General features: G+C 37.0%; 1 protein-coding gene across 16 annotated transcripts in view; it reads left to right on the top strand.

Moving 5' to 3' along the window:
* Nucleotides 1-21,154, top strand: part of RANBP3 (RAN binding protein 3) — a 90,329-nt gene that overhangs the window by 29,691 nt on the left and 39,484 nt on the right. For 7 of the 16 annotated variants that reach the window (XM_043976391.1, XM_043976390.1, XM_043976387.1 and 4 more), the window contains 4 exons: nt 3,005-3,172; nt 15,485-15,521; nt 15,651-15,737; nt 19,378-19,449. In XM_043976391.1, coding sequence (XP_043832326.1) covers nt 3,005-3,172; nt 15,485-15,521; nt 15,651-15,737; nt 19,378-19,449 — 364 coding nt within the window. The remainder of the gene's footprint in view (nt 1-3,004; nt 3,173-15,484; nt 15,522-15,650; nt 15,738-19,377; nt 19,450-21,154) is intronic. The other 9 variants (XM_043976399.1, XM_043976402.1, XM_043976398.1 and 6 more) reach the window with 3 other exon arrangements.

Genomic DNA, 21,154 nt, shown 5'->3' with positions numbered 1-21,154 from the left:
AAGACCAGCATTCCTGAAAGGATCATAGATTACCTCAGAAGTACAAAATGTGAATTCTTACTCCATATCTTTCTGGCCTTAAGCTATCTCTTAGGTATTTTTATTCAATGAAAAAAGATTCAGTTTCCTAAGGAGATTGTTAAATCAACTATAATTGTCAAATACTTGGACTTTCAAGTAAAGGGGATGGTCATGTTTACATAGGAGCAGCATTTTGAAAGAAGCAGTTAAGTGCTGAAGAAGTGATCATGAAGTAATCATCATCATATTTTAAGGCTTGTAACAAAACCCAGTTTTTTAGGAATATGAGGGTTTTGTAAGTAAAGTGAATTTATACTAGCCTCATCCAAGTATCATTGGACAGCAAACCTTCTTGCAGGACTGGTGTGCTAGTACAGGGTGTCTGAGAACCAACATGAACAGAAGGGAATGAAGAGGAGAAGATAGTAGCTTGCCAAGAAACTCTCAAACAGTTAGCCTAGGTTTCATATTGTTCATTATTCCATCTTTGTCTGTAGTGTATACAGAAAGAGAAATTACAAGTTTTCTAGCATCTTCTTGTTCTCCCAAGAACAGATAATATTTATCCAACAGATGTATCCATTCAACAGGATCTTGATACCCTTCACTAGTATCCTGGTTCTCAAGAAGAATAGGATAGGTAAGACTCAAGATCTAAATAATTTAAACAGTCAGAAATTTGAATTTAAAGTAAAAAAAATATTTAATTTTTGGAAATTTTGTTACTTCAGATAATCTTCAAGATGTTTTATACAGTTTTTACATTTCAATGTTTATTTCTTCCAGTTGGACACTTCCACCAAAGAGTGTAATACTTTATATAAAACACTTCGCACTTTACTCAAAATCTTATATGTGAGACTATCTGCAATCATTATGTAAAACAGATTCAACCTGAAACTCATTAACTTGTGATTAAAAATTCTAATTTTTAGAAATTCAGTCAGATATTATATTGACCAACAAAAGTTAGACATCATTTCAAGGCATTCTGAGACAGAATCCTAAGATGCATCAACATGTGAAGAAACCAGTTTGTGGGAAGCTGTTTTTTGAAGGTCATTTCTGAGTTACTCGCCTAGTCAGAAGAAAAAAAAAGGGGGGGGGGGTCCTTTTTTTTCCTGTAATAGTATTGTCATAGTGCCTGCATGGAGTCAGCAGTGTTTTTTGTCACAGTTTCAGGCTAGCTGACTCCCTTCAATACACATGAAAGGAAAACTAAACTTTTAAAATAACAGGTGGGATAAATCATGTTAAATGAATTTTAATTCCAAGGCACTATACAACTTATAAAGATTACCTACTAAAGAGACCCTACAATCTTATGGCCACTACCTTCATAGATCCAGATCATAACTTCTCCACACCTGATCCTTGTTGTTGGCATTACACATACTTTAAAGTATCTACAGATGAGGTACTTATCCTTCTAAATAAATTAGTCCTCAGTTCTTTAATGGAATAGAGATCAGAAAATAACCTACTTGTCCTGACAGCATTTGTCATGCTTTATTCTGTTTGCCTTTATTTCCTGACACTGAAATTTTTAAAAGCCAGAGAAAATGAGAATTTTTATCATATATTGTTAGATAAAAGATTATTATTATTGTTCATATGAATCAGAACATTAGCCAGTGAGGGTCTAATACTAAGAAAAGAGCTTGCTAACTCCAGATTGTCAGAAGGTACAAGACTTGTCATATTGGTCATAAAAAGACATTTTCTAAGATTAATCATGTTACTAGATTGAGGCAGTCTACCAGAGCCGAATTGACACTCTTGGTAGATAGATGGACCACCTTCATTTTCTGATTCCTGTAACAGAAGTTGAAAAGCAAGTACTTCCTTCACTCTCAAACAATGGCTTTTATGGGATTTTAGCTTATTAAATTATTCTGATTCAAGCCTTTACCTTTTAGTTTAGCAATTACATGCTTTTCTCTTGGAAGGAATTTCTGAACCAGATCCTTAATTTCAAGAGACAAATGTCTGTTTATCTGCTGTTTTATAATAGAGGACTGGCTAGTCAATCAATAGATAGTGATTGTCAGAACAAATGGTGTGTCGCAGAATAAAAGCACAAAATGGTTGTAACTCATTTTAGATAACAGATTAGATCTTCTAACTGTGATAACAAGTCACTGAATGTTAAATCTAAAAGAGGCCTTAGAGATCACCGATACCAGGGAGTTTTAAGCTTTTTGTGTGTCCTCAACTCCTTCAACAATTCAGTGAGGCCAGTGAATACTTTCTCAGAATAATGTATTTAAGTAATTGAAGGAAAATACTCAATTTTAGTTAATAGGTTAGTGAAAATAAAGATGCACCTTTTTTTCCTATCCAAGTTCATGGATCTGCTGAAATCTATCCCAGGTTAAGAACTCCTGATCCTAACTAATAACTTCATTTTATAAAGGATTCGGAAACCGAGGCCCAGAGAGGACAGGTGATTTGTTCAAGGTCATACAGCTAGTAAGTGGCAGAACCAGAATGTGAGCCAAGGTCTTTTGAGCCCAAACCCAGAATTCTTTGATCTTTAGGAGGTGGGGCCGCAGTGATAAGATATTTACAAACAAGCTATCTACTTCTTTTCCAGGATCTTCTGTAAGGGTTTGATTTGAAATAGTTGCCCTTTTCTTTGTTCCCTTGGGCAGTTGGGTGGAAAGTTAGATTTTTCTTGATTATACTCCATCTTTATTTCCATAGTGTTTAACTTACTGGGTACTCTTCTATTTCACTTGAGAAATAGAGAGAGATTGAGGAACAGAGGGTTGGCCCAGTTCTTCTCCTGCAGCTGTAAATATTATAAGCCACCGAGGCTGAGGAGTAGCATTCTGAGTTGATAATTTGACTTTCTATTGGCCACTTGCCTTTTCCATTCTAAACCTAAGCCAAGTAGAATCGTGAGTGGTGGGAAGGGGTGGAGAGGGTTTTTTAAAAAAATAAAACTTATTATTTATGCCATTTCATCCTTTATACAAAGGACAGAAGCCTTCCAAGTCTACAATCTCATGCTGGATTAGAGATTACATCTGAGTCATATTCGGCTACAGGGACTAATCTACCTCAGAGAATCTGGCCTCATTCAGCCAGGGCTACGACTGGTTCCTGGGCAGAGAAAGCTCTGACTCCAACAGAAGAAACTTGTAAGGTGGCTACCTCTGCATATTTTCCCTAAGTTTATAGGACTTTTGGTGTTAGTGAAAGGGCATTTCGTAGTGCCATCTTAAAGCAAATGATTATTTCTCAGAGACTTTTTCTCCTTATACAGTGATTTTGTACTGTAACCACTATATTTCCTGAGTGTTATTATGTTTTAGTGATTTGCCTGAGAAATGGCATTTCACAACTTTGAACTAATTAGGAAATTCATTCTGTACCATCTTGCAGGACAGTGTTAAGAGGGTGATTATCTGGGTCATTTCCTTTTTTTAAAATAAAGTGTACTTTGTTTAAGAGTAGGGTGGGGCAGAATGAATTCCTGAGGTTTTGGACTGATTCTGGAGGGAAAGAAAACTTTAATGGTGGCACTGGTAGATTAGTTTATGGGGGGAGGAATGAATGCATTGCAAGTTATTTTCATGGGGGCTTATTCACACACACACATCAAAATTACACAACCCTCCTCCACCTTCCAAAAATTTTGCTTTCAAAAACATACTAACATAAATACAGCACTTTTTTTAAAGTCTTGTTTAGTTAAGAGGATCTTAATTTATTTGTGCACAGAGGAAACTTGAAATGGGGAAAGACCTTGCCTCCCTTCCAAGCATTGGCCTTTGAGTTTGAAGACCTGGGATTAAATTCTGGCTCTGTCACTTCCAAGCTGTGTGAACTTGGGCAAGTCACTTCCCTTTTGAGCCTTAGTTTTCTCATTTGTAATATGGGGATAATAATACTTGTCCTACTTCCAGCCTCACAAAGTGATTGTGGTGTTTACATGTGATTATGTATGTGAAAGTTCTTAGAAAATACTAAGATACTATGTAAATATAAGCTATGATATTATTAAATCTTCCTTTGGGCAAGAACTAAAAAAAAAATAGTAATTTGAGAGAGAGAGAGGGTGGACACTAAGTGATGCTATCTATCCTCAATATATATTATGGGAGTATAGACTCAGATTTAGAACTGGAAAGGACAATAGAAATCTGAATAGAAAGTTGAAAGAAATTGAATACAGAGGAACAGGTTGAAGAAACTGGATCTCTCTTGGTTGTTCATATTATCTGTCCCACTGTTCCTCTCCATTAGTGGAAAGTTGATTATTTAATTTCCTCTTGCTTTTAGTGGAATCGTTTTAGACAATTTTTATATGTATTTTAGCATATAAGATGGAAGTTTTCACTAGAGTTGTAGAATTTCCCTATTAATACTGATTGTAGAAGCTCTGTTTTTCTTCTTATTCGATGTCAACTTAGCCTTTTCCAGGTACCAACATTCCAGTTAATAATTCAGCAAACATTTATTCAGCATCTACTATGTGCAAAGCACTACGGTAGAAGTTAGGGATACAAAAACTGAGTAATTTCTCCCTTTAAGGAGCCTATATTTTACTGGACCAAGAATTGTTGGTTACTCCATTTCACTGGTATCATTCTGCTTTAGCGATAGAAATAGTTAATTGTAGATTTCAGTTGGTTTTAACCTTCATTCCTGCTTCATTGAAGGAAGAACTCAAATGTTTTCAGAAGCACAGCAGTTTAATAATAACGTTTTTGTTGTAGATCAAGAACTGTCTAAACTGCCTAATTTCAGAGCTACTTTATCGTAATCCAGGCTTGTGAAATGATGAGTGTCCACGTTTACTTTGGTTCAAATAATTGACAAATCTATCTATACTGGATACTTCTTGTAACATCTTATGCAGGGAATGAGAGAGAAATATGAGACATTTTTCCTTATATCAGGGAGGTACTCATCTACTTGGGGAAACTAAGTAGATACATGTGAGATAAGTAGTGAACTGTTAAAGACAATATTTTTCAATACTTTAAAAGATTTGTAATTTTATCAGTATATGTGCTATTTCCACTGGTACAGATTACAATATTTTCATGCCTTAGTTTTGTTAATTGCTGTGGCCAAAAACATCACCCGGAGTCAGACCTTCCTATGATGAACTTTGCCAAACTTACCTGGGCTAGACTGGGACAGTAGTATCACCGGGTGCCTTTTTCAACTTGCTATGGATCTTCTAAGTGTGGGCTGTGATGGAATACCTTCTAGAGCTCACATTCAGCTCCACACAGGGGTGTGCTGGTAAATGTTTAACAACCAGATCTCTCCCTGCCCCACTGCCCCATGTGCATACTTAAATTATTAACATTTTTTCCTTTTACTTTATTAAATCTAAACAATAAATCAAGTTCACACTGAAAATTTAACACTTGAATGCTGACTGGTAAGCTGATTCTGACACACCCTTTCCTCCACACCATTCTAGAACATGAGGGGAGGATTTTAGTGATAGAAGGGCAGTATGTAATTGTTCAATTATATGTAAGAATATAAGATAAAGGAGATATTAGCAACAACTTTCTACAAGGGGTATACCTTCACCGGGACTTGGTAGAATTTAGAAAGGGGAGTTTTTCTTTAAATGGGGAGCTGTTGTAGGTTTTTGAATTGAGAATTAAAGTGAAACCAGCAATGGTAAGATGATTGACATGGGGGCGGGGCAGGGTTGGAGTTAGGGAGTCAGTTTAGAAGGGTTTTGACTTATTATTCCAGGCATAAAACACTGTGTTTGGACTAGGTACAGTTGGGGAAAGATATTTAGAAGGAAAAATTTAAATAATCAATGGCTTAATTGGTTACAAGGGATGAAGAAGAAGGATGTATAAATTGATTACTAGCCTGACTGGCTGGAGAGAATAGTGGTGCTATTGATAGAGACTAGGGATTTAGGAAGGAGAGCCTATGTGGGAAATAAGATAACTGGTTTGGAACACTGAATTTTTAAGGTGATGGGCAGGAGAATGAAAAAGAATTCCTGTGGGCCTCGATCTGTGACCAAAACTGAGTTGAGAAGACTAAGGATAAAAATTTAGAAACCTAGAACTGATATTTGGAGTCATGAAAATAGATGAACTTTCCTACTCAGTTTAAATTAATAATTTTATTTTTTTTCCCCCGCTGCATGTAAAGATAGTTCTCAACTTTTGTTTATATAAGCTTTCCAATTTCAGATTTTTCTCCCTCCCTCGCCCCTCCCCTAGACAGCAGGTAATCTGATATAGGTTTCCTACTCAGTTTAGAGAACAAAGGACTGAAGAATGAAACTTGGAGAATTGCTACATTTAAGGGATGGCAGGAGCAGTCTAAGAATAAGAAGTATGAAGAGTTAGAATGTTGCATCAAAAACTAGGGAACAGAGGCTTTAAAGAAGCTTAGAGAGAGACTTCCTTTTACAAATGTGGAAAGCGGAACCCTTGAAAGGTGAAGTAACTTGTCTGAATCACATATTGAGTCACTGAAGTCGGACTCAAACCTAGGCCTTTTGATTCCATTAAAGAATGAGAGAAGTAAATGAAAAAGGGCATTTTTTTTTTTTTTTGGTTTTGTGTTGTTGTTTTTTAACAATAAGTCATTAATTACCTTTAAGAGTGAAACTTTAGGGGCAGCTAGGTGGCACAGTGGATAGAGCACTGGCCTTGGAGTCAGGAGTACCTGAGTTCAAATCTGGCCTCAGACACTTAACACTTACTAACTGTGTGACCCTGGGCAAGTCACTTAACCCCAATTGCCTCACTAAATTAAAAAAAAAAAAGAGTGAAACTTTACTGGATATGTAGGGCAGACAAGTGAGATTATAGGAGGTTATGGGGTGAATAAGTGGTGAGGAAATGGAGATGGTTAATTGTAGATTGCTCATTGGGGGTGTGTGACAGTGGAAGGAGAAAAATAGCAAAGTGTCTAGAATGAGTACAGTTTTCCAAGTCAGAAGAGAGACCTGACCTTGCAGGCTAAAAGGAGGTACTGAAGATGCTAGAGAGGGAAGGGTTAAATGTGGTAAAGATATTGCTCACAAATCAAGAAGGGCTAGGATAGAGAGCATCTTTGTTCCTTGATGTTCGTTCTTCCCTTGCCTTCTGCCACATGGCATTAACATTTACATAGTTCTGTTATCCCTCTGACTAATTCTTCTCAGTTTCACTACCTCCTCATTTTTGCTTTTCTTAAATGTGATTGCCTGTCATTATTATCCTTGGCCCATATACACACTGACTCAGCAACTAGATTCATTGCCATTGTTTTGGTCATCGCTTCACACAATCCAATCATTGGAAGTGACCTCAGAGACCAATTCAGTTCAGTCCATACCTGAATTCCCCTACAAGACACCTGACAAGTGGTCATCCAGCTTTTTGCTTGGGGACTTCCTATGAATGGAAATCCAAAACCTGAAGGAAAACTTTTGGAATGGTGTTCATTGTAGGAAGTTTCTCTCTATATCAAGCCCAAATTTGATTCTTTTCAGCTTGTACCCAGTGCTTCCGATTTTGTACCCACAGAGCAAACAGGCTGTGATCTCTCTTCTACCTAGGGCCCTTTAAATACTTGTAGGACAGTCACCATGTTCTCTTTCCCCCTTCTCATCCTTCCCTCCTCCCCCAATCTTCTCTTATCCAGACTGAAGAGCTCCAATTCCTTCAACTAATATTTATATGGTATGAATCCAAGGTCCTTTACAGTTCTTATTGGCCTCCTTTAGCCACTATGTCCTTCCAAAATGCATCCAGACCTGAGTGTTCCTACTGTGGTCTGAGCAGGACAGAACAAAATAGGGCTATTCACTCCCTGTTCTGGATGTTGTACCTTTCTCACTGCTGCCCAAAGTTTGAATAGCTTTCTTAGATGCCTTATCACAGTATACTCATCAGGCTTGTGGTCCACTAAAACCTCTACATCTTTTTTAGATAGGCCTCTCCCATCTTGTGCTTTGAAGTTGATGTTTAAAAAAAATTAAAAATTTGTCTCTGTTATATTTCTGACAGCTTAGCCTAGTGGATAGAGAATTAACTTTGGAATTAGGAATGCCATGGGCAAATCAGTTGCAACTGTTGATTTTCTTGGAAAATAGACGTTTCCTTATCAAGAATTTCCTACAGTGATAAAAAGCACAGGTTGAGACAAAAATTGAAAAATCTGTCTTATTTAATTTGGTACATTCTTTTAGCTTGTAAAGATCTTTTTTCAGTCCTGACTGTCATTGATTGTATTAGCTACCCTTTCCGGTTTTGTGTGATTTCCAGATTTGATCAGTATGCCATCTATACCTTTATTTAAGTCATTAATAAAAGTGTCAAATAGCATAGGATCAAACACAGATCCCTGGGGCACTCTACTGAAGACCTTCTGGTTGAATCATTAATAACTCTTTGGGTCTGACCATTCAACCAGTTCTGAGTCTTTTTGTTTGTTTGTTTGTTTGTTTTGGTGAGGCAATTGGGGTTAAGTGACTTGCCCAGGGTCACACAGCTACTAAGTGTTAAGTGTCTGAGGTCGGATTTGAACTCAGGTCCTCCTGAATCCAGGGCCAGTGCTCTATCCACTGTGCCACCTAGCTGCCCCTCTGAGTCTTTTTAATTGTAGTATCATCTAGTATCATCATTCCAGTTTTGGGCAAACTGTTTTGTTGTATTTAAATATATATATATATATATATATATATATATATATATATATATATATATATATATATATATATATATATATATATATATATAAATTAGCTCATGGGCCTATAGTTTGTAGCTCATATCTCCCTATCTTTTCTATAAAAACAATATGAGAGACTTTGAAAATGTTTAACCAAAATCTTGTAAGTTACATCTACAGCATTGCCCTGATCTTCAAATTTAATAGCCTTGTCCAAAAAAAAAAAAAAAAAGGAAATGAGGTTATTCTGGCATGACCTATTCTTGATGAATCTGTTTGTCATTCCATTATTGCTTCCTTTTCTAGATGTTCACAGAATATCCCTAAAAAGAATCCTTAGATTGCTACAGTGGATAGTGTGCTGGGCGTGAGTCAAGAGGACCTAAGTTTAAATTTTGCTACAGGTGCTTTATTAGCAAGTTATTTAATCTTCCTTAGCCTCAGTTTCCTCATCTATAAAATGGGGCTACTAATAGCTTCTATCTCTTAGGGTTGTTGTGAAGATAATGAGAAAATTGTAAAATGCTTTGCAAACTTAAAAGTGCTGTGTAAATACTAGATAGTATTAACACATTCTAGAGTTTTGCTTAGAAATTAAATCCAAGCCTACTGTTCTATAATTTGCAGGTTCGAACTCCCCCTTTTTTAGAAAAATCAAAACATTTGTCCTCCAAACTCTTGTTAAAACTCTAATATTTTTTATAATCCTAAAAAGATCAGTGAAAATGACTCAGCATTTTTCCTTTCATTCATTTGGACCTGGTGACTTGTCTTCCTCAAGGGCAGCTAGAAGTCTCCTAACATCTTCCAAGGATTTTTGAACATGAATTCTGTTAGCTGTTTTTGTTCTGTCCTTTTCAGCCTGAAGATCATTTTCCGTGGCAGAGAAAACAAGTAAAATAGGAAGTGAGAATTTCCATCACTGGTTGTCATTATCTCATCCACTCTGCATAATGGTCTTCTTTTAGACCTTTAAAAAAAATCTGGACATCTGCACCTATAATTTCTATTGACTAAGTTTGTCTAAATTGGAGCTCCTCTTCCCCAGCTAAACTTGGCCTTCCCCTTGTATGTCCATTTTTGTTAGTGTCATAGTTTCCCCCCAAAATGTTGTCTGTTTTCTGTTGGTAAATCTCAGTTTGCCAGGTTCTTAATCTTGAAATCATCTTCAAGTTTCCTAGATATACTTCATTACTTACATTCAATCTCACATCAGACCATTATGATCCCTCACCTGAATTATTGAAATAGCTAACTGATCTTTTTGTCTCTAGTATTGCTTTTTTCCTATCCATTTTTTTTATGCTGCTGCATTTATAATCTTCCTATTATATTATTCCTCTATTCAAGTAGAAAGTAAGATTGGGGCAGTGTTCTTCATTGTCTACTAAATAAAATGTGAGCACTTTATTTTGGCATTCACTATCGTCCACAGTGTAGTTCCAATCTTTATATCTTCATTTTCTATTATTTTATGTTCAAATAAAAATGCATTGCCATCTCCTTTCTTTGGAACTTTTTTCCCCCTTTGTTATTTCTGTATATTGAAATTTGTCCTTTTGTATCTCAGCTCAGATGCTATCTCTTCCATGAAACCTTCCCTGGATAAAAACGATCCCTTCCTTTTTCAGATTTCTTATAGAACTTTGTTTATCTGTCTTTTGCGCTTAGAAAAGTTTGTCTTGTATTATAATCATGAGACTCATTTTCCTCTACGAAGGACCAAGTCTGTGCTCTAATTTTTTTTTTAAGTTGATTACTCAATTTATTTATACATCCCATCCCAAAATCTTTTGTTAAAATTGAAGCTGGCAACTTCTAAATGAATTCATTTTTGCATTAGAGTCCATCTTTTGTAAAAAAAACTGTTCTGCTATGTCCAAAGGGCTATAAAACTGTGCATATTCTTTGACCAAGCCATACCACTACTGGGTCTGTATCTCAAAGAGATCATAACAATGGGAAAAGGACCCACATGTAAAAAAATATTGATAGCAGCTCTTTTTGTGTTGGCAAAGAATTGGAAATTGAGGGGATGCCCATCAATTGGGGAATAGCTGAACAAATTGTGGTATATGAATAGAATGGAATACTATTGTGCTATAAGAAATGATGAGCAGACAGCTTTCAGAAAAACCTGGAAAGACTTACACAAATTGATGATGAGGCTGGATTTGAACTCAGGTCCTCCTGAATCCAGGGCCAGTGATTTATCCACTGGGCCACCTAGCTGCCCCCTTCCCTTTTGTTGTGCTCTAATTTTTAATGCATCTTTATATTCCCATTATCTTTCACATAGTAGGCACTTAACAAACGTTGAATTAAATTTATTGAACTGAATTAGCTTTAAAGAAGAGGAAGTACTTTCTGGAGACATGGAATAAGAGATAAGGGTAAAGATGGAAAGCTCATGTAGATTGCCCAAGTGTTCTTAAGGAAATGGAATTTAAGATCATGTATCCTGACCAAGAGGGCATCAGGAAGGGGCTGGAACTATGGGTTTGAGCAGAATGCCATCCTTGTTCACTGTTTTCTTTTTGTATGAAAAATAAAATCAGATGTCTTTGATCATATACTTGATACATGTAATTTCCCCAAATAAGAAATTATACTAAGGTAACAGTCAAAAGAACAATATAGCTGAAATACAAATAATAAATAACAAATGCACAGTACAGTTGTGTATTTGCTTCATAAATCATTACACATATTTTGGTGGGTTTACAGGATTTCTCAGACCTAGTTGCTCCTTGAGTGCTGGGGTTGCTTGAATTTTGGCTTTTTACCTCCAGCAGCTATCACAGGGCCTGGCAGATAGATAGTTAGGTACTAAATAAATTCTTGTTGACTGGTTGATAGTTTCTCCAAATTCTGTGGTCTCTACTCAGTGCTGGATTTTTTAAACCCCACTGTCATCCCCTTCACCCATGTATTACCTAGTCTTTTCTGTCCTTGTTCTCTTCTTACCTATGCACGTGGCCCTTTCATTTTTAGCCAGTGATTCTAGAATGCCCCTCCAAAATTGTGCCTATCATTTTTTATTTGACTATGCAGGAAGATACTGTGAGATCAAAGTTTTATAAGGTCTATATTTTTTTCAAGATTAATTAAATGTAGTTAATTTAAATTTGAGTTTGTTTCGAGACTCAGCAGTTTTAGAAATAGAGAATGATAAAACATTAGAAACTAGCTAGTCCAACCCAGCTTCATCTTATAGATAAGGAAACTGATTTGCCAAAGGATGCACAGCTCAGAGAACATAGATGAATGCTAGTCAGTCACTACCCATTTATTAATGGCCTACTCTGTGCCAGCTACCGTGCTTAAGCACTTGGGAATACAAAGAAAGGCAAAAGGGGTGGCTAGATGGCGCAGTGGATAAAGCACTAGCCCTGGATTCAGGAGTACCTGAGTTCAAATCCAGCCTCAGACACTTGACACTTACTAGCTGTGTGACCCTGGGCAAGTCACTTAACCCTCATTGCCCCAGAAAAAAAAAAAAGAAAGAAAGGCAAAAGACAGTCTCTGTTCTGAAGGAGCTCACATTTTGCAAACAAGTATGTACAAACAAACCTCCTATAGAATAAATTGGAGATATTCAGCCGAAGGAAGGCACTAGCATTGAAGGGGCTTGAAGGATGGGCTTCTTGCAGAAAGTGGGATTTTAAGCTGGAATGTGAAAGAAGCCAAGAAGCAGAGATGAGGAAGGAAAATATTTCAGGCATGGGAGACAGCCAGAGAAAATAAAATGTTTGTAGTTTGAAGAGGATTATCTCATGTGAAAAACAACACAGAGGCTAGTGTCACTGGATTACACACTACATGGGATTGAGAGTGGCAGGTGGGGGTTAAGTATAAGAAGAGTGAAAAGTAGGAATGGGGCAAGGGAATTGAATGACAAACAAAGGATTTTATATTTTATCCTGAAGGGTAGGAAGCCACTAGAGTTCACTGAATGGGCAGAAGTGTGACATCAGATTTTAGCTTTTAAAGGAAGATCACTTTTGTTCCTGAATATTATCATTTTCCCATTCTTCCAGAATGAATCAAAATAAATAATACAAAATTTAATAGGGACAAATGTAGGGACATGAAGTTTAAAAAAATCTTCTTAAATGTATAAGTAATTGTACGTATGAAAATTATCTGAGAATTTTGATGGACTGCAAATTCAGTGAGTTAACAATGAAACATGGCCCTCAAAGAAGCTTAACTTGCTATGAAGCAACATTGATAGAGACTGTCCAGAACAAGGTAGACAGTAATCCCATTGCATTCTGCCCTGGTCAGGTATCTAGAGAATAGGGAATTTAGACTAAAGTAAGTATTAGGTTCAAAGTGGAAAGGGCCACCAGAAATCTTGGCCGGTACAACATATTATATTGGGGGTGGGGTGGAGGTGGGAGTAGATTTTAGTCAAGAGGACCTGAGTTCAAATCCCAACTCTACTACTTCCTATCAGTGTGAGCTTGGACCAGTCCCTTGACCTCTCTAGACCCCAGTTTCCTCATCTATAATATGAGAGGATTGACTTAAATAGCCTTTTAAGATCCTCTCTAGCTTTAATTTCTGTGGTCCTATAAAGTATTCTTTTTGGTGCCACATTTTAGGAAGAACATTAACAGAATGGTGTGTATCCAAAGAAGATTGACTCCGATGGTAAAGAACACCAGGGAGTATTCCATAGGAGGAACAATTAAGGGACTAAGGATTTTTAACTTGGAAAAGAGAAAAATTAGAGAATACATAATTATCTGTCTTAAAGTATTTGATGGACTTTCAGGAGAAGTCTCTTAGATTTCAGGTTAACCTAAAGAAACGTTTCCTAGCAGGCCAGAGATGCCCAAAGATGAGACTGCCTTGAGAGGAGATAATGACTTTAGTCTTTATTAGCTATCTTGATATCTAGACTGCTTGTCCACTTCTTTGATATGTTAAAGAGCACCACTCTGGTGAGGGATAGGTTGGGCTAGCTGACTTCTGAGAACCCTCTAGCACTGAGATTGTGATTCTGTGAAGATGAAAGGATAGTACTTTGTAATCCCTTGATAAGAAGTAAATAGAGTTTCTGTTTGGCAGCTAGGACTAATTTTGCTGACAGTAATGGTATAAATATGACAGCTTTTTCTCATGCCCTACATTAACAGTCCCAGTTGAGCAGTGTTATATAGAAATGTGTTTGAAGTGTAGTGAATGGTGATCTTTTTCATATTGTCACAGAGATGGAGAAAAGAGGTGGGATGGTCATTTAGTATGAATGATAGATAATGGGGTAGATCGCCTGCATTGATATCTATTACATACTCAAGAAAGCTTCCTGCACATTTGAAATGTTGTCTATGGAGATTATATGGAGAGACATGGGCAAGAATTTCTCTCACAGGTGACAAAGCATGAATGAGTTTTGTTTGTTTGGTTGGTTGGTTGGTTTTGCTGGGCAATGAGGATCAAGTGACTTGCCCAGGGTCACACGGCTAGTAAGTGTCAAGTATTTGAACTCAGGTTCTGAATCCAGGGCCAGTGCTTCATCCAGTGTGCCACCTAGCTGCTGCCATGAATGGGTTCTAATCTGTACCATTGGAGGGAGTCCTAATAACAGTGAGATTAAGGAGTTGTTTGAAATAGTGAAGAAAGTAAAAACAAGGACTTTTTCTACAGGGCTAACTATCTGTGATTTGTCTTATTGTGTTTGGTATTGTATATTCAACATGCTAGAATATAGTTTGAAATTCTGTTGGATTAGCATGCCTCCTGTCATTAGAGAATGTGTTTATTCAAAGTGGGTGTTGAAGTCAGGTGGGAAAGTTGCCGTTTTAAGGTTTTATGTCTACAGTATCATGTCATCATTGCCTCATAAACCAATCTTGGTTTAGCTGAACTAAGCCTGATTTTTAGTCCTGGTAGAGTGACTTGCAATGTTCTTCTTGCTTCTAAATTAAGTGTCTGGTCAAAATATAGTAGATGACACTTTATTACCTCACCAGGGCATCAGTTTTAGAAGGTCTAGCAAGAGTACTTTGTTCTTGGGCGTTTAAGAAATATTTATTTCAGTGAATTCAAGCTCTGGGACTAGACTTTCATGAGAAAAGTTTCCTTTGTCCTGGATTTTAAAGTATCATTTGAAAAATTTCAGGCCAATTTTATTGCTGATTTAGTGTCTTAATTCTAAGATATGGGATCAGAATAAGGAAATTCTTTATTTTGTTCTCATTTAATGTACTATGGCAATTAATTAGATTACAAGAAGTAATCTTTTTGAATATATTTAATAAATTTGAATTTTGGTTCTGGAATTTATTGCTTTGTACCAAAGGCAAGCCCCATATTTCTGACCTGCTGAGTGGAATTTCATGGGTTGGCTTAGACTATGGAATCCCCACTTTGTTAAGAATTCACCATGAGCTAGTATTCCATGCCTGCTGGGCTCCATTGCAGAGGTAGTGATAGTTATGTCACAGACAAAATGATTTTGAAAATAGTTTCATATGTTTGTCCTCTTAGGGTAATACTCCAACTAGCAAAAATATTATAATTTATGAAGATAATGGTGTTTAATATTTGTTTTGTAAATATTCTCTAGGTAGGTCAAAAAAGTTTTTATCTATGCTTTCATAAGCCAGATTCAGAAATATTTTCATGTGATGATCATTCTTTGACCTGTTGTTTGAAATTCTGAATATAATTTTAATAATTGTGCAGTGTAAGTGTAGGTCTTGATAGTGTAGTAGGTTATTCATTTTAGGACTAAACGGATTATCAGGGCAAGTCTGTTTTACCACCTGTTATGCTTTTATTTCAGAGATCAGCTGATGGTTCAAGTCCAGAAGATGGAGAAGGTGAGGAAATCTGCCAGATACTGGGTGTGTTAATATCTGTAAAAGGGGATCAACCATATATGTGTGTGTGTATATATATAAATTTTTAAGAAAACCTATTTTTCCCCCTTTTCCCATTATCCTTTGCAGATTCTGACCGAGAAGATGGAAATTATTGTCCTCCTGTGAAACGGGAAAGGACTTCTTCATTAACTCAGTTTCCTCCATCACAGTCAGGTAAAAATTGTATCATTATCCCAGAAAATAAGCACACAGGGTATATTTATTCTTGTCATGTCACCTGTACCCTTTTCATCATCACCATCACCACCACCACCCTCCATGTAATAGCCGTGAGTCATTTGCTATCCATCTAGTGTATAAGCCAGTAAATAATGAATCTAAGACTGAACTTCCATCAGAAATGAAGAGAACAAGGGAGTATATCTTTTCCTTAAGTATAATGCTAAGTGTCATCTATCTGGTGTTTAATTATGTAAACGGACATGAAACAGACTATTTTTCCAAACCTTTTCTTAGAAACTGAGAACTACATTGAATAAGGCGGATTGGAAAGAGGTTATCTAGTCCCTAAGGGACAGCTCTGTTGGTCACACAAAGCCACACAGTCCCATCTCATAGTTTTAAGTTAAAGGCTGATCAGCATCGATACAATAAACACCTTTGGTCATAGGCTTTGGATATCATTAATCAAATCAGGGTGACCAGAACATGGTGGGGTAGGGTGTCTGTGCTATTTAACAAGGACAGCACTGTATAATTCAGAGAATGCTGTATTTGGAATTTTAAAATGTAGGTTCAGCCCCCAGATCTTTTACTTACTTATGTAACTTTGGACAGTCGACTTCTAGGAGCCTCCCTTTCTCCACAGAATGAGAGTGTTGATGATCTTCAAGATAACTATCCAACTTCAGATACTCCGAGCTTATCAGTAGTATTTTTGAGCTCACTATGAAATACAGGTAGCCATATACAAAGGATAAGAATAAGGCCTCTATCCTCGTGCTTACAGCTTACTTGAAAAGATAACACTTAGATGCAAAATATTAAATATTACAATAGGGGTCACAGTCCAGTATGTAAAATACCATACCCTCAGTTATATTTGGGATTCCATGCAGAGACATATCACTGTCTTAATGAAGGATTTAAATGAGCTGGATCTTAAAGGATGGGACATCCTTTAAGGAGAGCAGGGAAGAGGATATTGCCAGGTGGAGGACATGTCAGGTGCAAAGCAAAAGGCACAGGAGATAAGGGATCAAAGTTTGGTTGGAATAAAGAGACCATGTAGGGAAGTGGTGAGAGATATGATTGACTGAAAAGTCAGGCTTGAGCCAGCTTGAGGAGGGCTTTGAATGCTAAATTTAAAGGTTTGGACTTTATCCTGTAGCATGGGGGCAGCCATTGAAAGGTTGAATTAAGTTATGTCAGATCGTTTGCTTTCTCTCTTTTTTTTCCCTCCACCAGTTCATTTTTAATATCACTGTATGTGTCACCATTACCTCTGCATTTGTGGCTTGTTAAATATTTAGAGATATGGGTTTATTTTCTTAGATTTTGTTTGTTATTTGTGTAAAGATTTATTCAGCTTAAACAGATTTCCAAGCTGTATCATTATGATGGATAAGCTATATCATTAGTTTTAAGGATATAGTTTTTCAGTTTCTTTCTATTTATCCAGTGCCACTCTTACCACAAAACATAGACATACTGAATTCAGGGGAAGATCAGTCACATCGGGCCCCTCTTTACCAGAGCAGTGTGGCACAAGAGAAAGAGCACAGGATTTTAGCTATTCCCTTCGAAGAAAGACTTAAATAGTAAAATCGATGGTCAATTTTGGAGTTAGAGGACCTGGGTACATTCTGAATCTATTACCTCTATGACCTTGGTAGACACTTAAGTTTTCTGATTTTCAGCTTCCTTATCTGTAAATGAATGAAGGGGATGAAGTAAGGTCCTTGCCAGATCTAAATCCTCTATCTTCTTATGCTAAATATTGTTCTTCCCTTAGACCTGTAGAAAAGGAAGAGATTAATGGTATGGATAACTTAAAATAGATATTTCAAATTTGATATGCACTATAACTTTATTGGGAGCACTATACATCTTCCATCCAGATACTAACCAGACTTGCTTAGGGGTTCCTCTGAGATCAGGTGAGACTGGGCATGTGGATGAAGATGTACTATGGTGTAGTGGATAGAATCCTCGGTTTAGAGTCAGAAAGGGTGTGTGTGTGTGTGTGTGTGTGTGTGTGTGTGTGTGTTACGCATATACTTATTTTTAAATTTATTAACATCTTTTGTTTTACATTATCTAAATTTCTCTGTTTCCTTTCTTCACTTCTCTACCAGAGAGTCATTGCTTATAACGATTTTTTTTTAAAGAGGAAGGGGAAAATTAACGTATCAAATACTTTATATACTGTATTTGTATTTACACAGATTTGCATATGCTGTATTTTTATGTATACAGATACAGTATATCAAAGACAATCAATATATCAAAACTTTTTTTGAAAATATTTGCAGTGTTCCAGACTTATGGGCACCCTTTCTTACCCCTCCACCCGCCCCCTTCACGAAGGATTTAGAGGAAGTAAGGGATATGTTTAAATTTTACCTCTGGTACTTCCTAACTCTGTGACCCTGGTCAAATCACTTAATCACTAATTCAGGCAGCTCCCTAGGACCTATTTACTAAGTGATAGTCTGACCCCTAAGATCCTTCCAGCTCTAAATTTATAATTCTTTGATTTCAGTCTTTATTGGTATAGGGAAGTCCCATATTTTGAGTTCTTCATGCAGAAGTTGATAATTACAGACCTATGGTAACAGATAAGCTGCATTTTGCTTACACTATTATTGGAATTGATTTCCCGTCTCAGAGAATACCTCAATTCTGTCAGGAGGCATCTGGAAGCCTGGTGGTTGGCAACCAGCCTGAGAGTAAATATTTGTGATGCAAGAATAATTGAGAACTGGCTATAATTTCACATCCTCATTTTAGCCTTTTTCTGTTCCTTCCACTCCCTAGAAGGAATATCTAAACAATTAAACTGACGAACAGTTTGAACCCCAGGAGAAAAAAGAAGCTAAATGTAAGATAAGCAATGCCACTGTGTTTTGCCCTGTTAAGAGTATATCTAAACAGGGGATTTCATGTTCTGCTCTAAACACCACATTTCAAGAAGGATGTTGACACGATAATACCTTCAGATTAATGTGGGGGAACATGAAACTACATCCAATGAGGTAGTTGGGGGAACTGGCCATTTTAAACCTGGAGAATATGTGACTTTGGGGAAGGGCCCATGATTGATGTATTTTTCTATCTGAAAGACTATCAAAAGTACAGAGGGATTAGATTTGTTCTGGGTACCACTAAAGGGCAGAAAGAGAACCAGTGGTTGGAAATTGAGGTAGATTTGGAATTATTAGAAAGAAGAGCTTTTTACCAGTCAGAATTTTGGATAGGACAGTAGATAGAGGAGATAGAGGCTAGATGGTCACCTGTTAATGTTGTAGAGGGGACTGATACATTGGCTAGGGGTTGTACTAGATTACCAATTTTGAGTAGTCAGGAGTTGACTATGATATATATGTTGATAGTGCCCCAAATTTTCACTATAAAGATAGCCACATGAATAAAACACTAATTTTAGAACTTTTATTATGAACATTTTAAATATCTTGTCCATGATGATATGTTATCTCATGGCTATAAATCACACATTTGTATTTTGAAAGTTGACAGAGAAATGATCTCATGTGTCTTCCCTTTTTCTCATATTTTTTATTTCCTCCCACTCTTCCCTCTCCCCCCCCCCCCCATACTACCTTGATGACAGTATCAAAAAACAATGTTTTTATGCCATCAACCTTCTGTGAACCATCTGCAGGCAATTCTGACTCAGAACCAGGTGAGCTTCCCTACCTAGTCTGTGTGCTCTAATGAACAAATGCTATGGGATTTTTCCCATGATATAGATGAAGGCAGTTTATGTTGGATGTTATAGAGAGGTTTCTTATTGAGGTGACTCTCATTCCATGAGTGAGAGATGAGGGAAGGGCAGGAAAAGACATATAAGTGAAACCAGGAATTCTTTTTTTTTGCAGGGCAATGGGGGTTAAGTGACTTGCCCAGGGTCACACAGCTAGTAAGTGTCTGAGGCTGGGTTTGAATTCAGGTCCTCCTGAATCCAAGGCTGGTGCTTTATCCACTGCGCCACCTGGCTGCCCCCAAAACCAGGAATTCTTAACCTGGGGCACATGGACCCATGGATTACATGAACTTTAACAGGGAAAAAATTGCATCTTTTTTATTTTTCACTAACCTCTAATTGAAATTTAGCATCTCCATCGATTATTTAAAAACATTACTCTGAAGAGTCTAACATCACCAGACTTCCAAAGGAGGTCCATAATACAGCGCCCCCCTTCCCACCCAAAATCTTAAATAAAGTATTTACTAAGCACTTACTATGGGGATACAAATACAGTTGAAACAGTTCCTGTCCTGTAGGAACTTAAATAAAGAAGGAGCTGGAAGGCAGAGATTGGGAGGGGAAGAGGTTTAGTAGTACAGGCATGGCTGTGGTTTGGAGATGGTGGTCTGGAAGTAAGGTAGAGAGGCCTGGGAATGGGTAAGATTAGAGCCCAGGGTGATTGTAGGGATAGAGTAAAGAAAATAATTCTAGGTAACGGAATTCATTTTCGCTTTTCTAAACAAGTGGCTAGTTATCCAAGTAGGGTACATTTTTTAATATCAATAATTTGTGACTGAGTTGACTAGTTTTGCCTTTCAAAATGATGGTTATCTATTCTAGTATTCAAAGAGTTTTCCTCTCCTGGCATGCTCCTACTATTCATTGGGTAGCCATTTGGCCCTGCTTTTAAAGCTTTTAGGAACATTTGCTACTTAGAGAGAAAAATTTCTACTAGACTTTGGAAGTAAATTTTTTTCATGTACAATTATCAAATTTAATGTGCTTGCTCTTTTTGATGACTCTCAGTTTTTCATCATAGTACTTTAGGAACTACTATAATGAGAATTGCCATCCCCATTTAGCGGGTGAAGTCATGAAGGCCTAGACAAGGATTAAGTGGATTCAAGTACTTTACAGTTCTTTGTTAGCAATCCATCCTTTCCCATTGTGAAAGCAGGTCTATGATAGTATCCTTATTTTTAGGCCTATTTTGCATGGGTATTTTTTTTTTTAATCAAAAAACATTCTAAATTCTAAAACATTTCCAGCTTCAGGGGGATTATACACTATAGACTCCTAGTACTTGACCAACCTTTGTTAAACCTTGGAATTTTGCTTCTTAGAAAAAGTATGTCTTTTTGTGTAGTAACTTTTCCTGCTTACACTTCTCTTAGCCTTTATCTAGTTTACTGTTGTGTTGTCAGCTCCCACCCACTTCCAGATCCATTGAATCACCATCACCCATTAGTAATGTCTTCAAAACATGCTCATTTCAGCAGCTCTGTAGCTCTTACTTGGGGGGGGTGGGGGTGGGGATTCTTCCATTTTGTTTTAATTCAGGTCTTTTGAGGTCTTTTCCTTACTTTGGGCCTCCCTCATTGACTGCTGGGACCAGCAGCCCTCATTTTCTTTGCCCTGC

This window comes from Dromiciops gliroides, chromosome 1 (genome assembly GCF_019393635.1).
Source record: "Dromiciops gliroides isolate mDroGli1 chromosome 1, mDroGli1.pri, whole genome shotgun sequence".
Lineage (NCBI taxonomy): Eukaryota > Metazoa > Chordata > Mammalia > Microbiotheria > Microbiotheriidae > Dromiciops > Dromiciops gliroides.
This window is presented reverse-complemented; position numbering and strand designations above follow the sequence as displayed.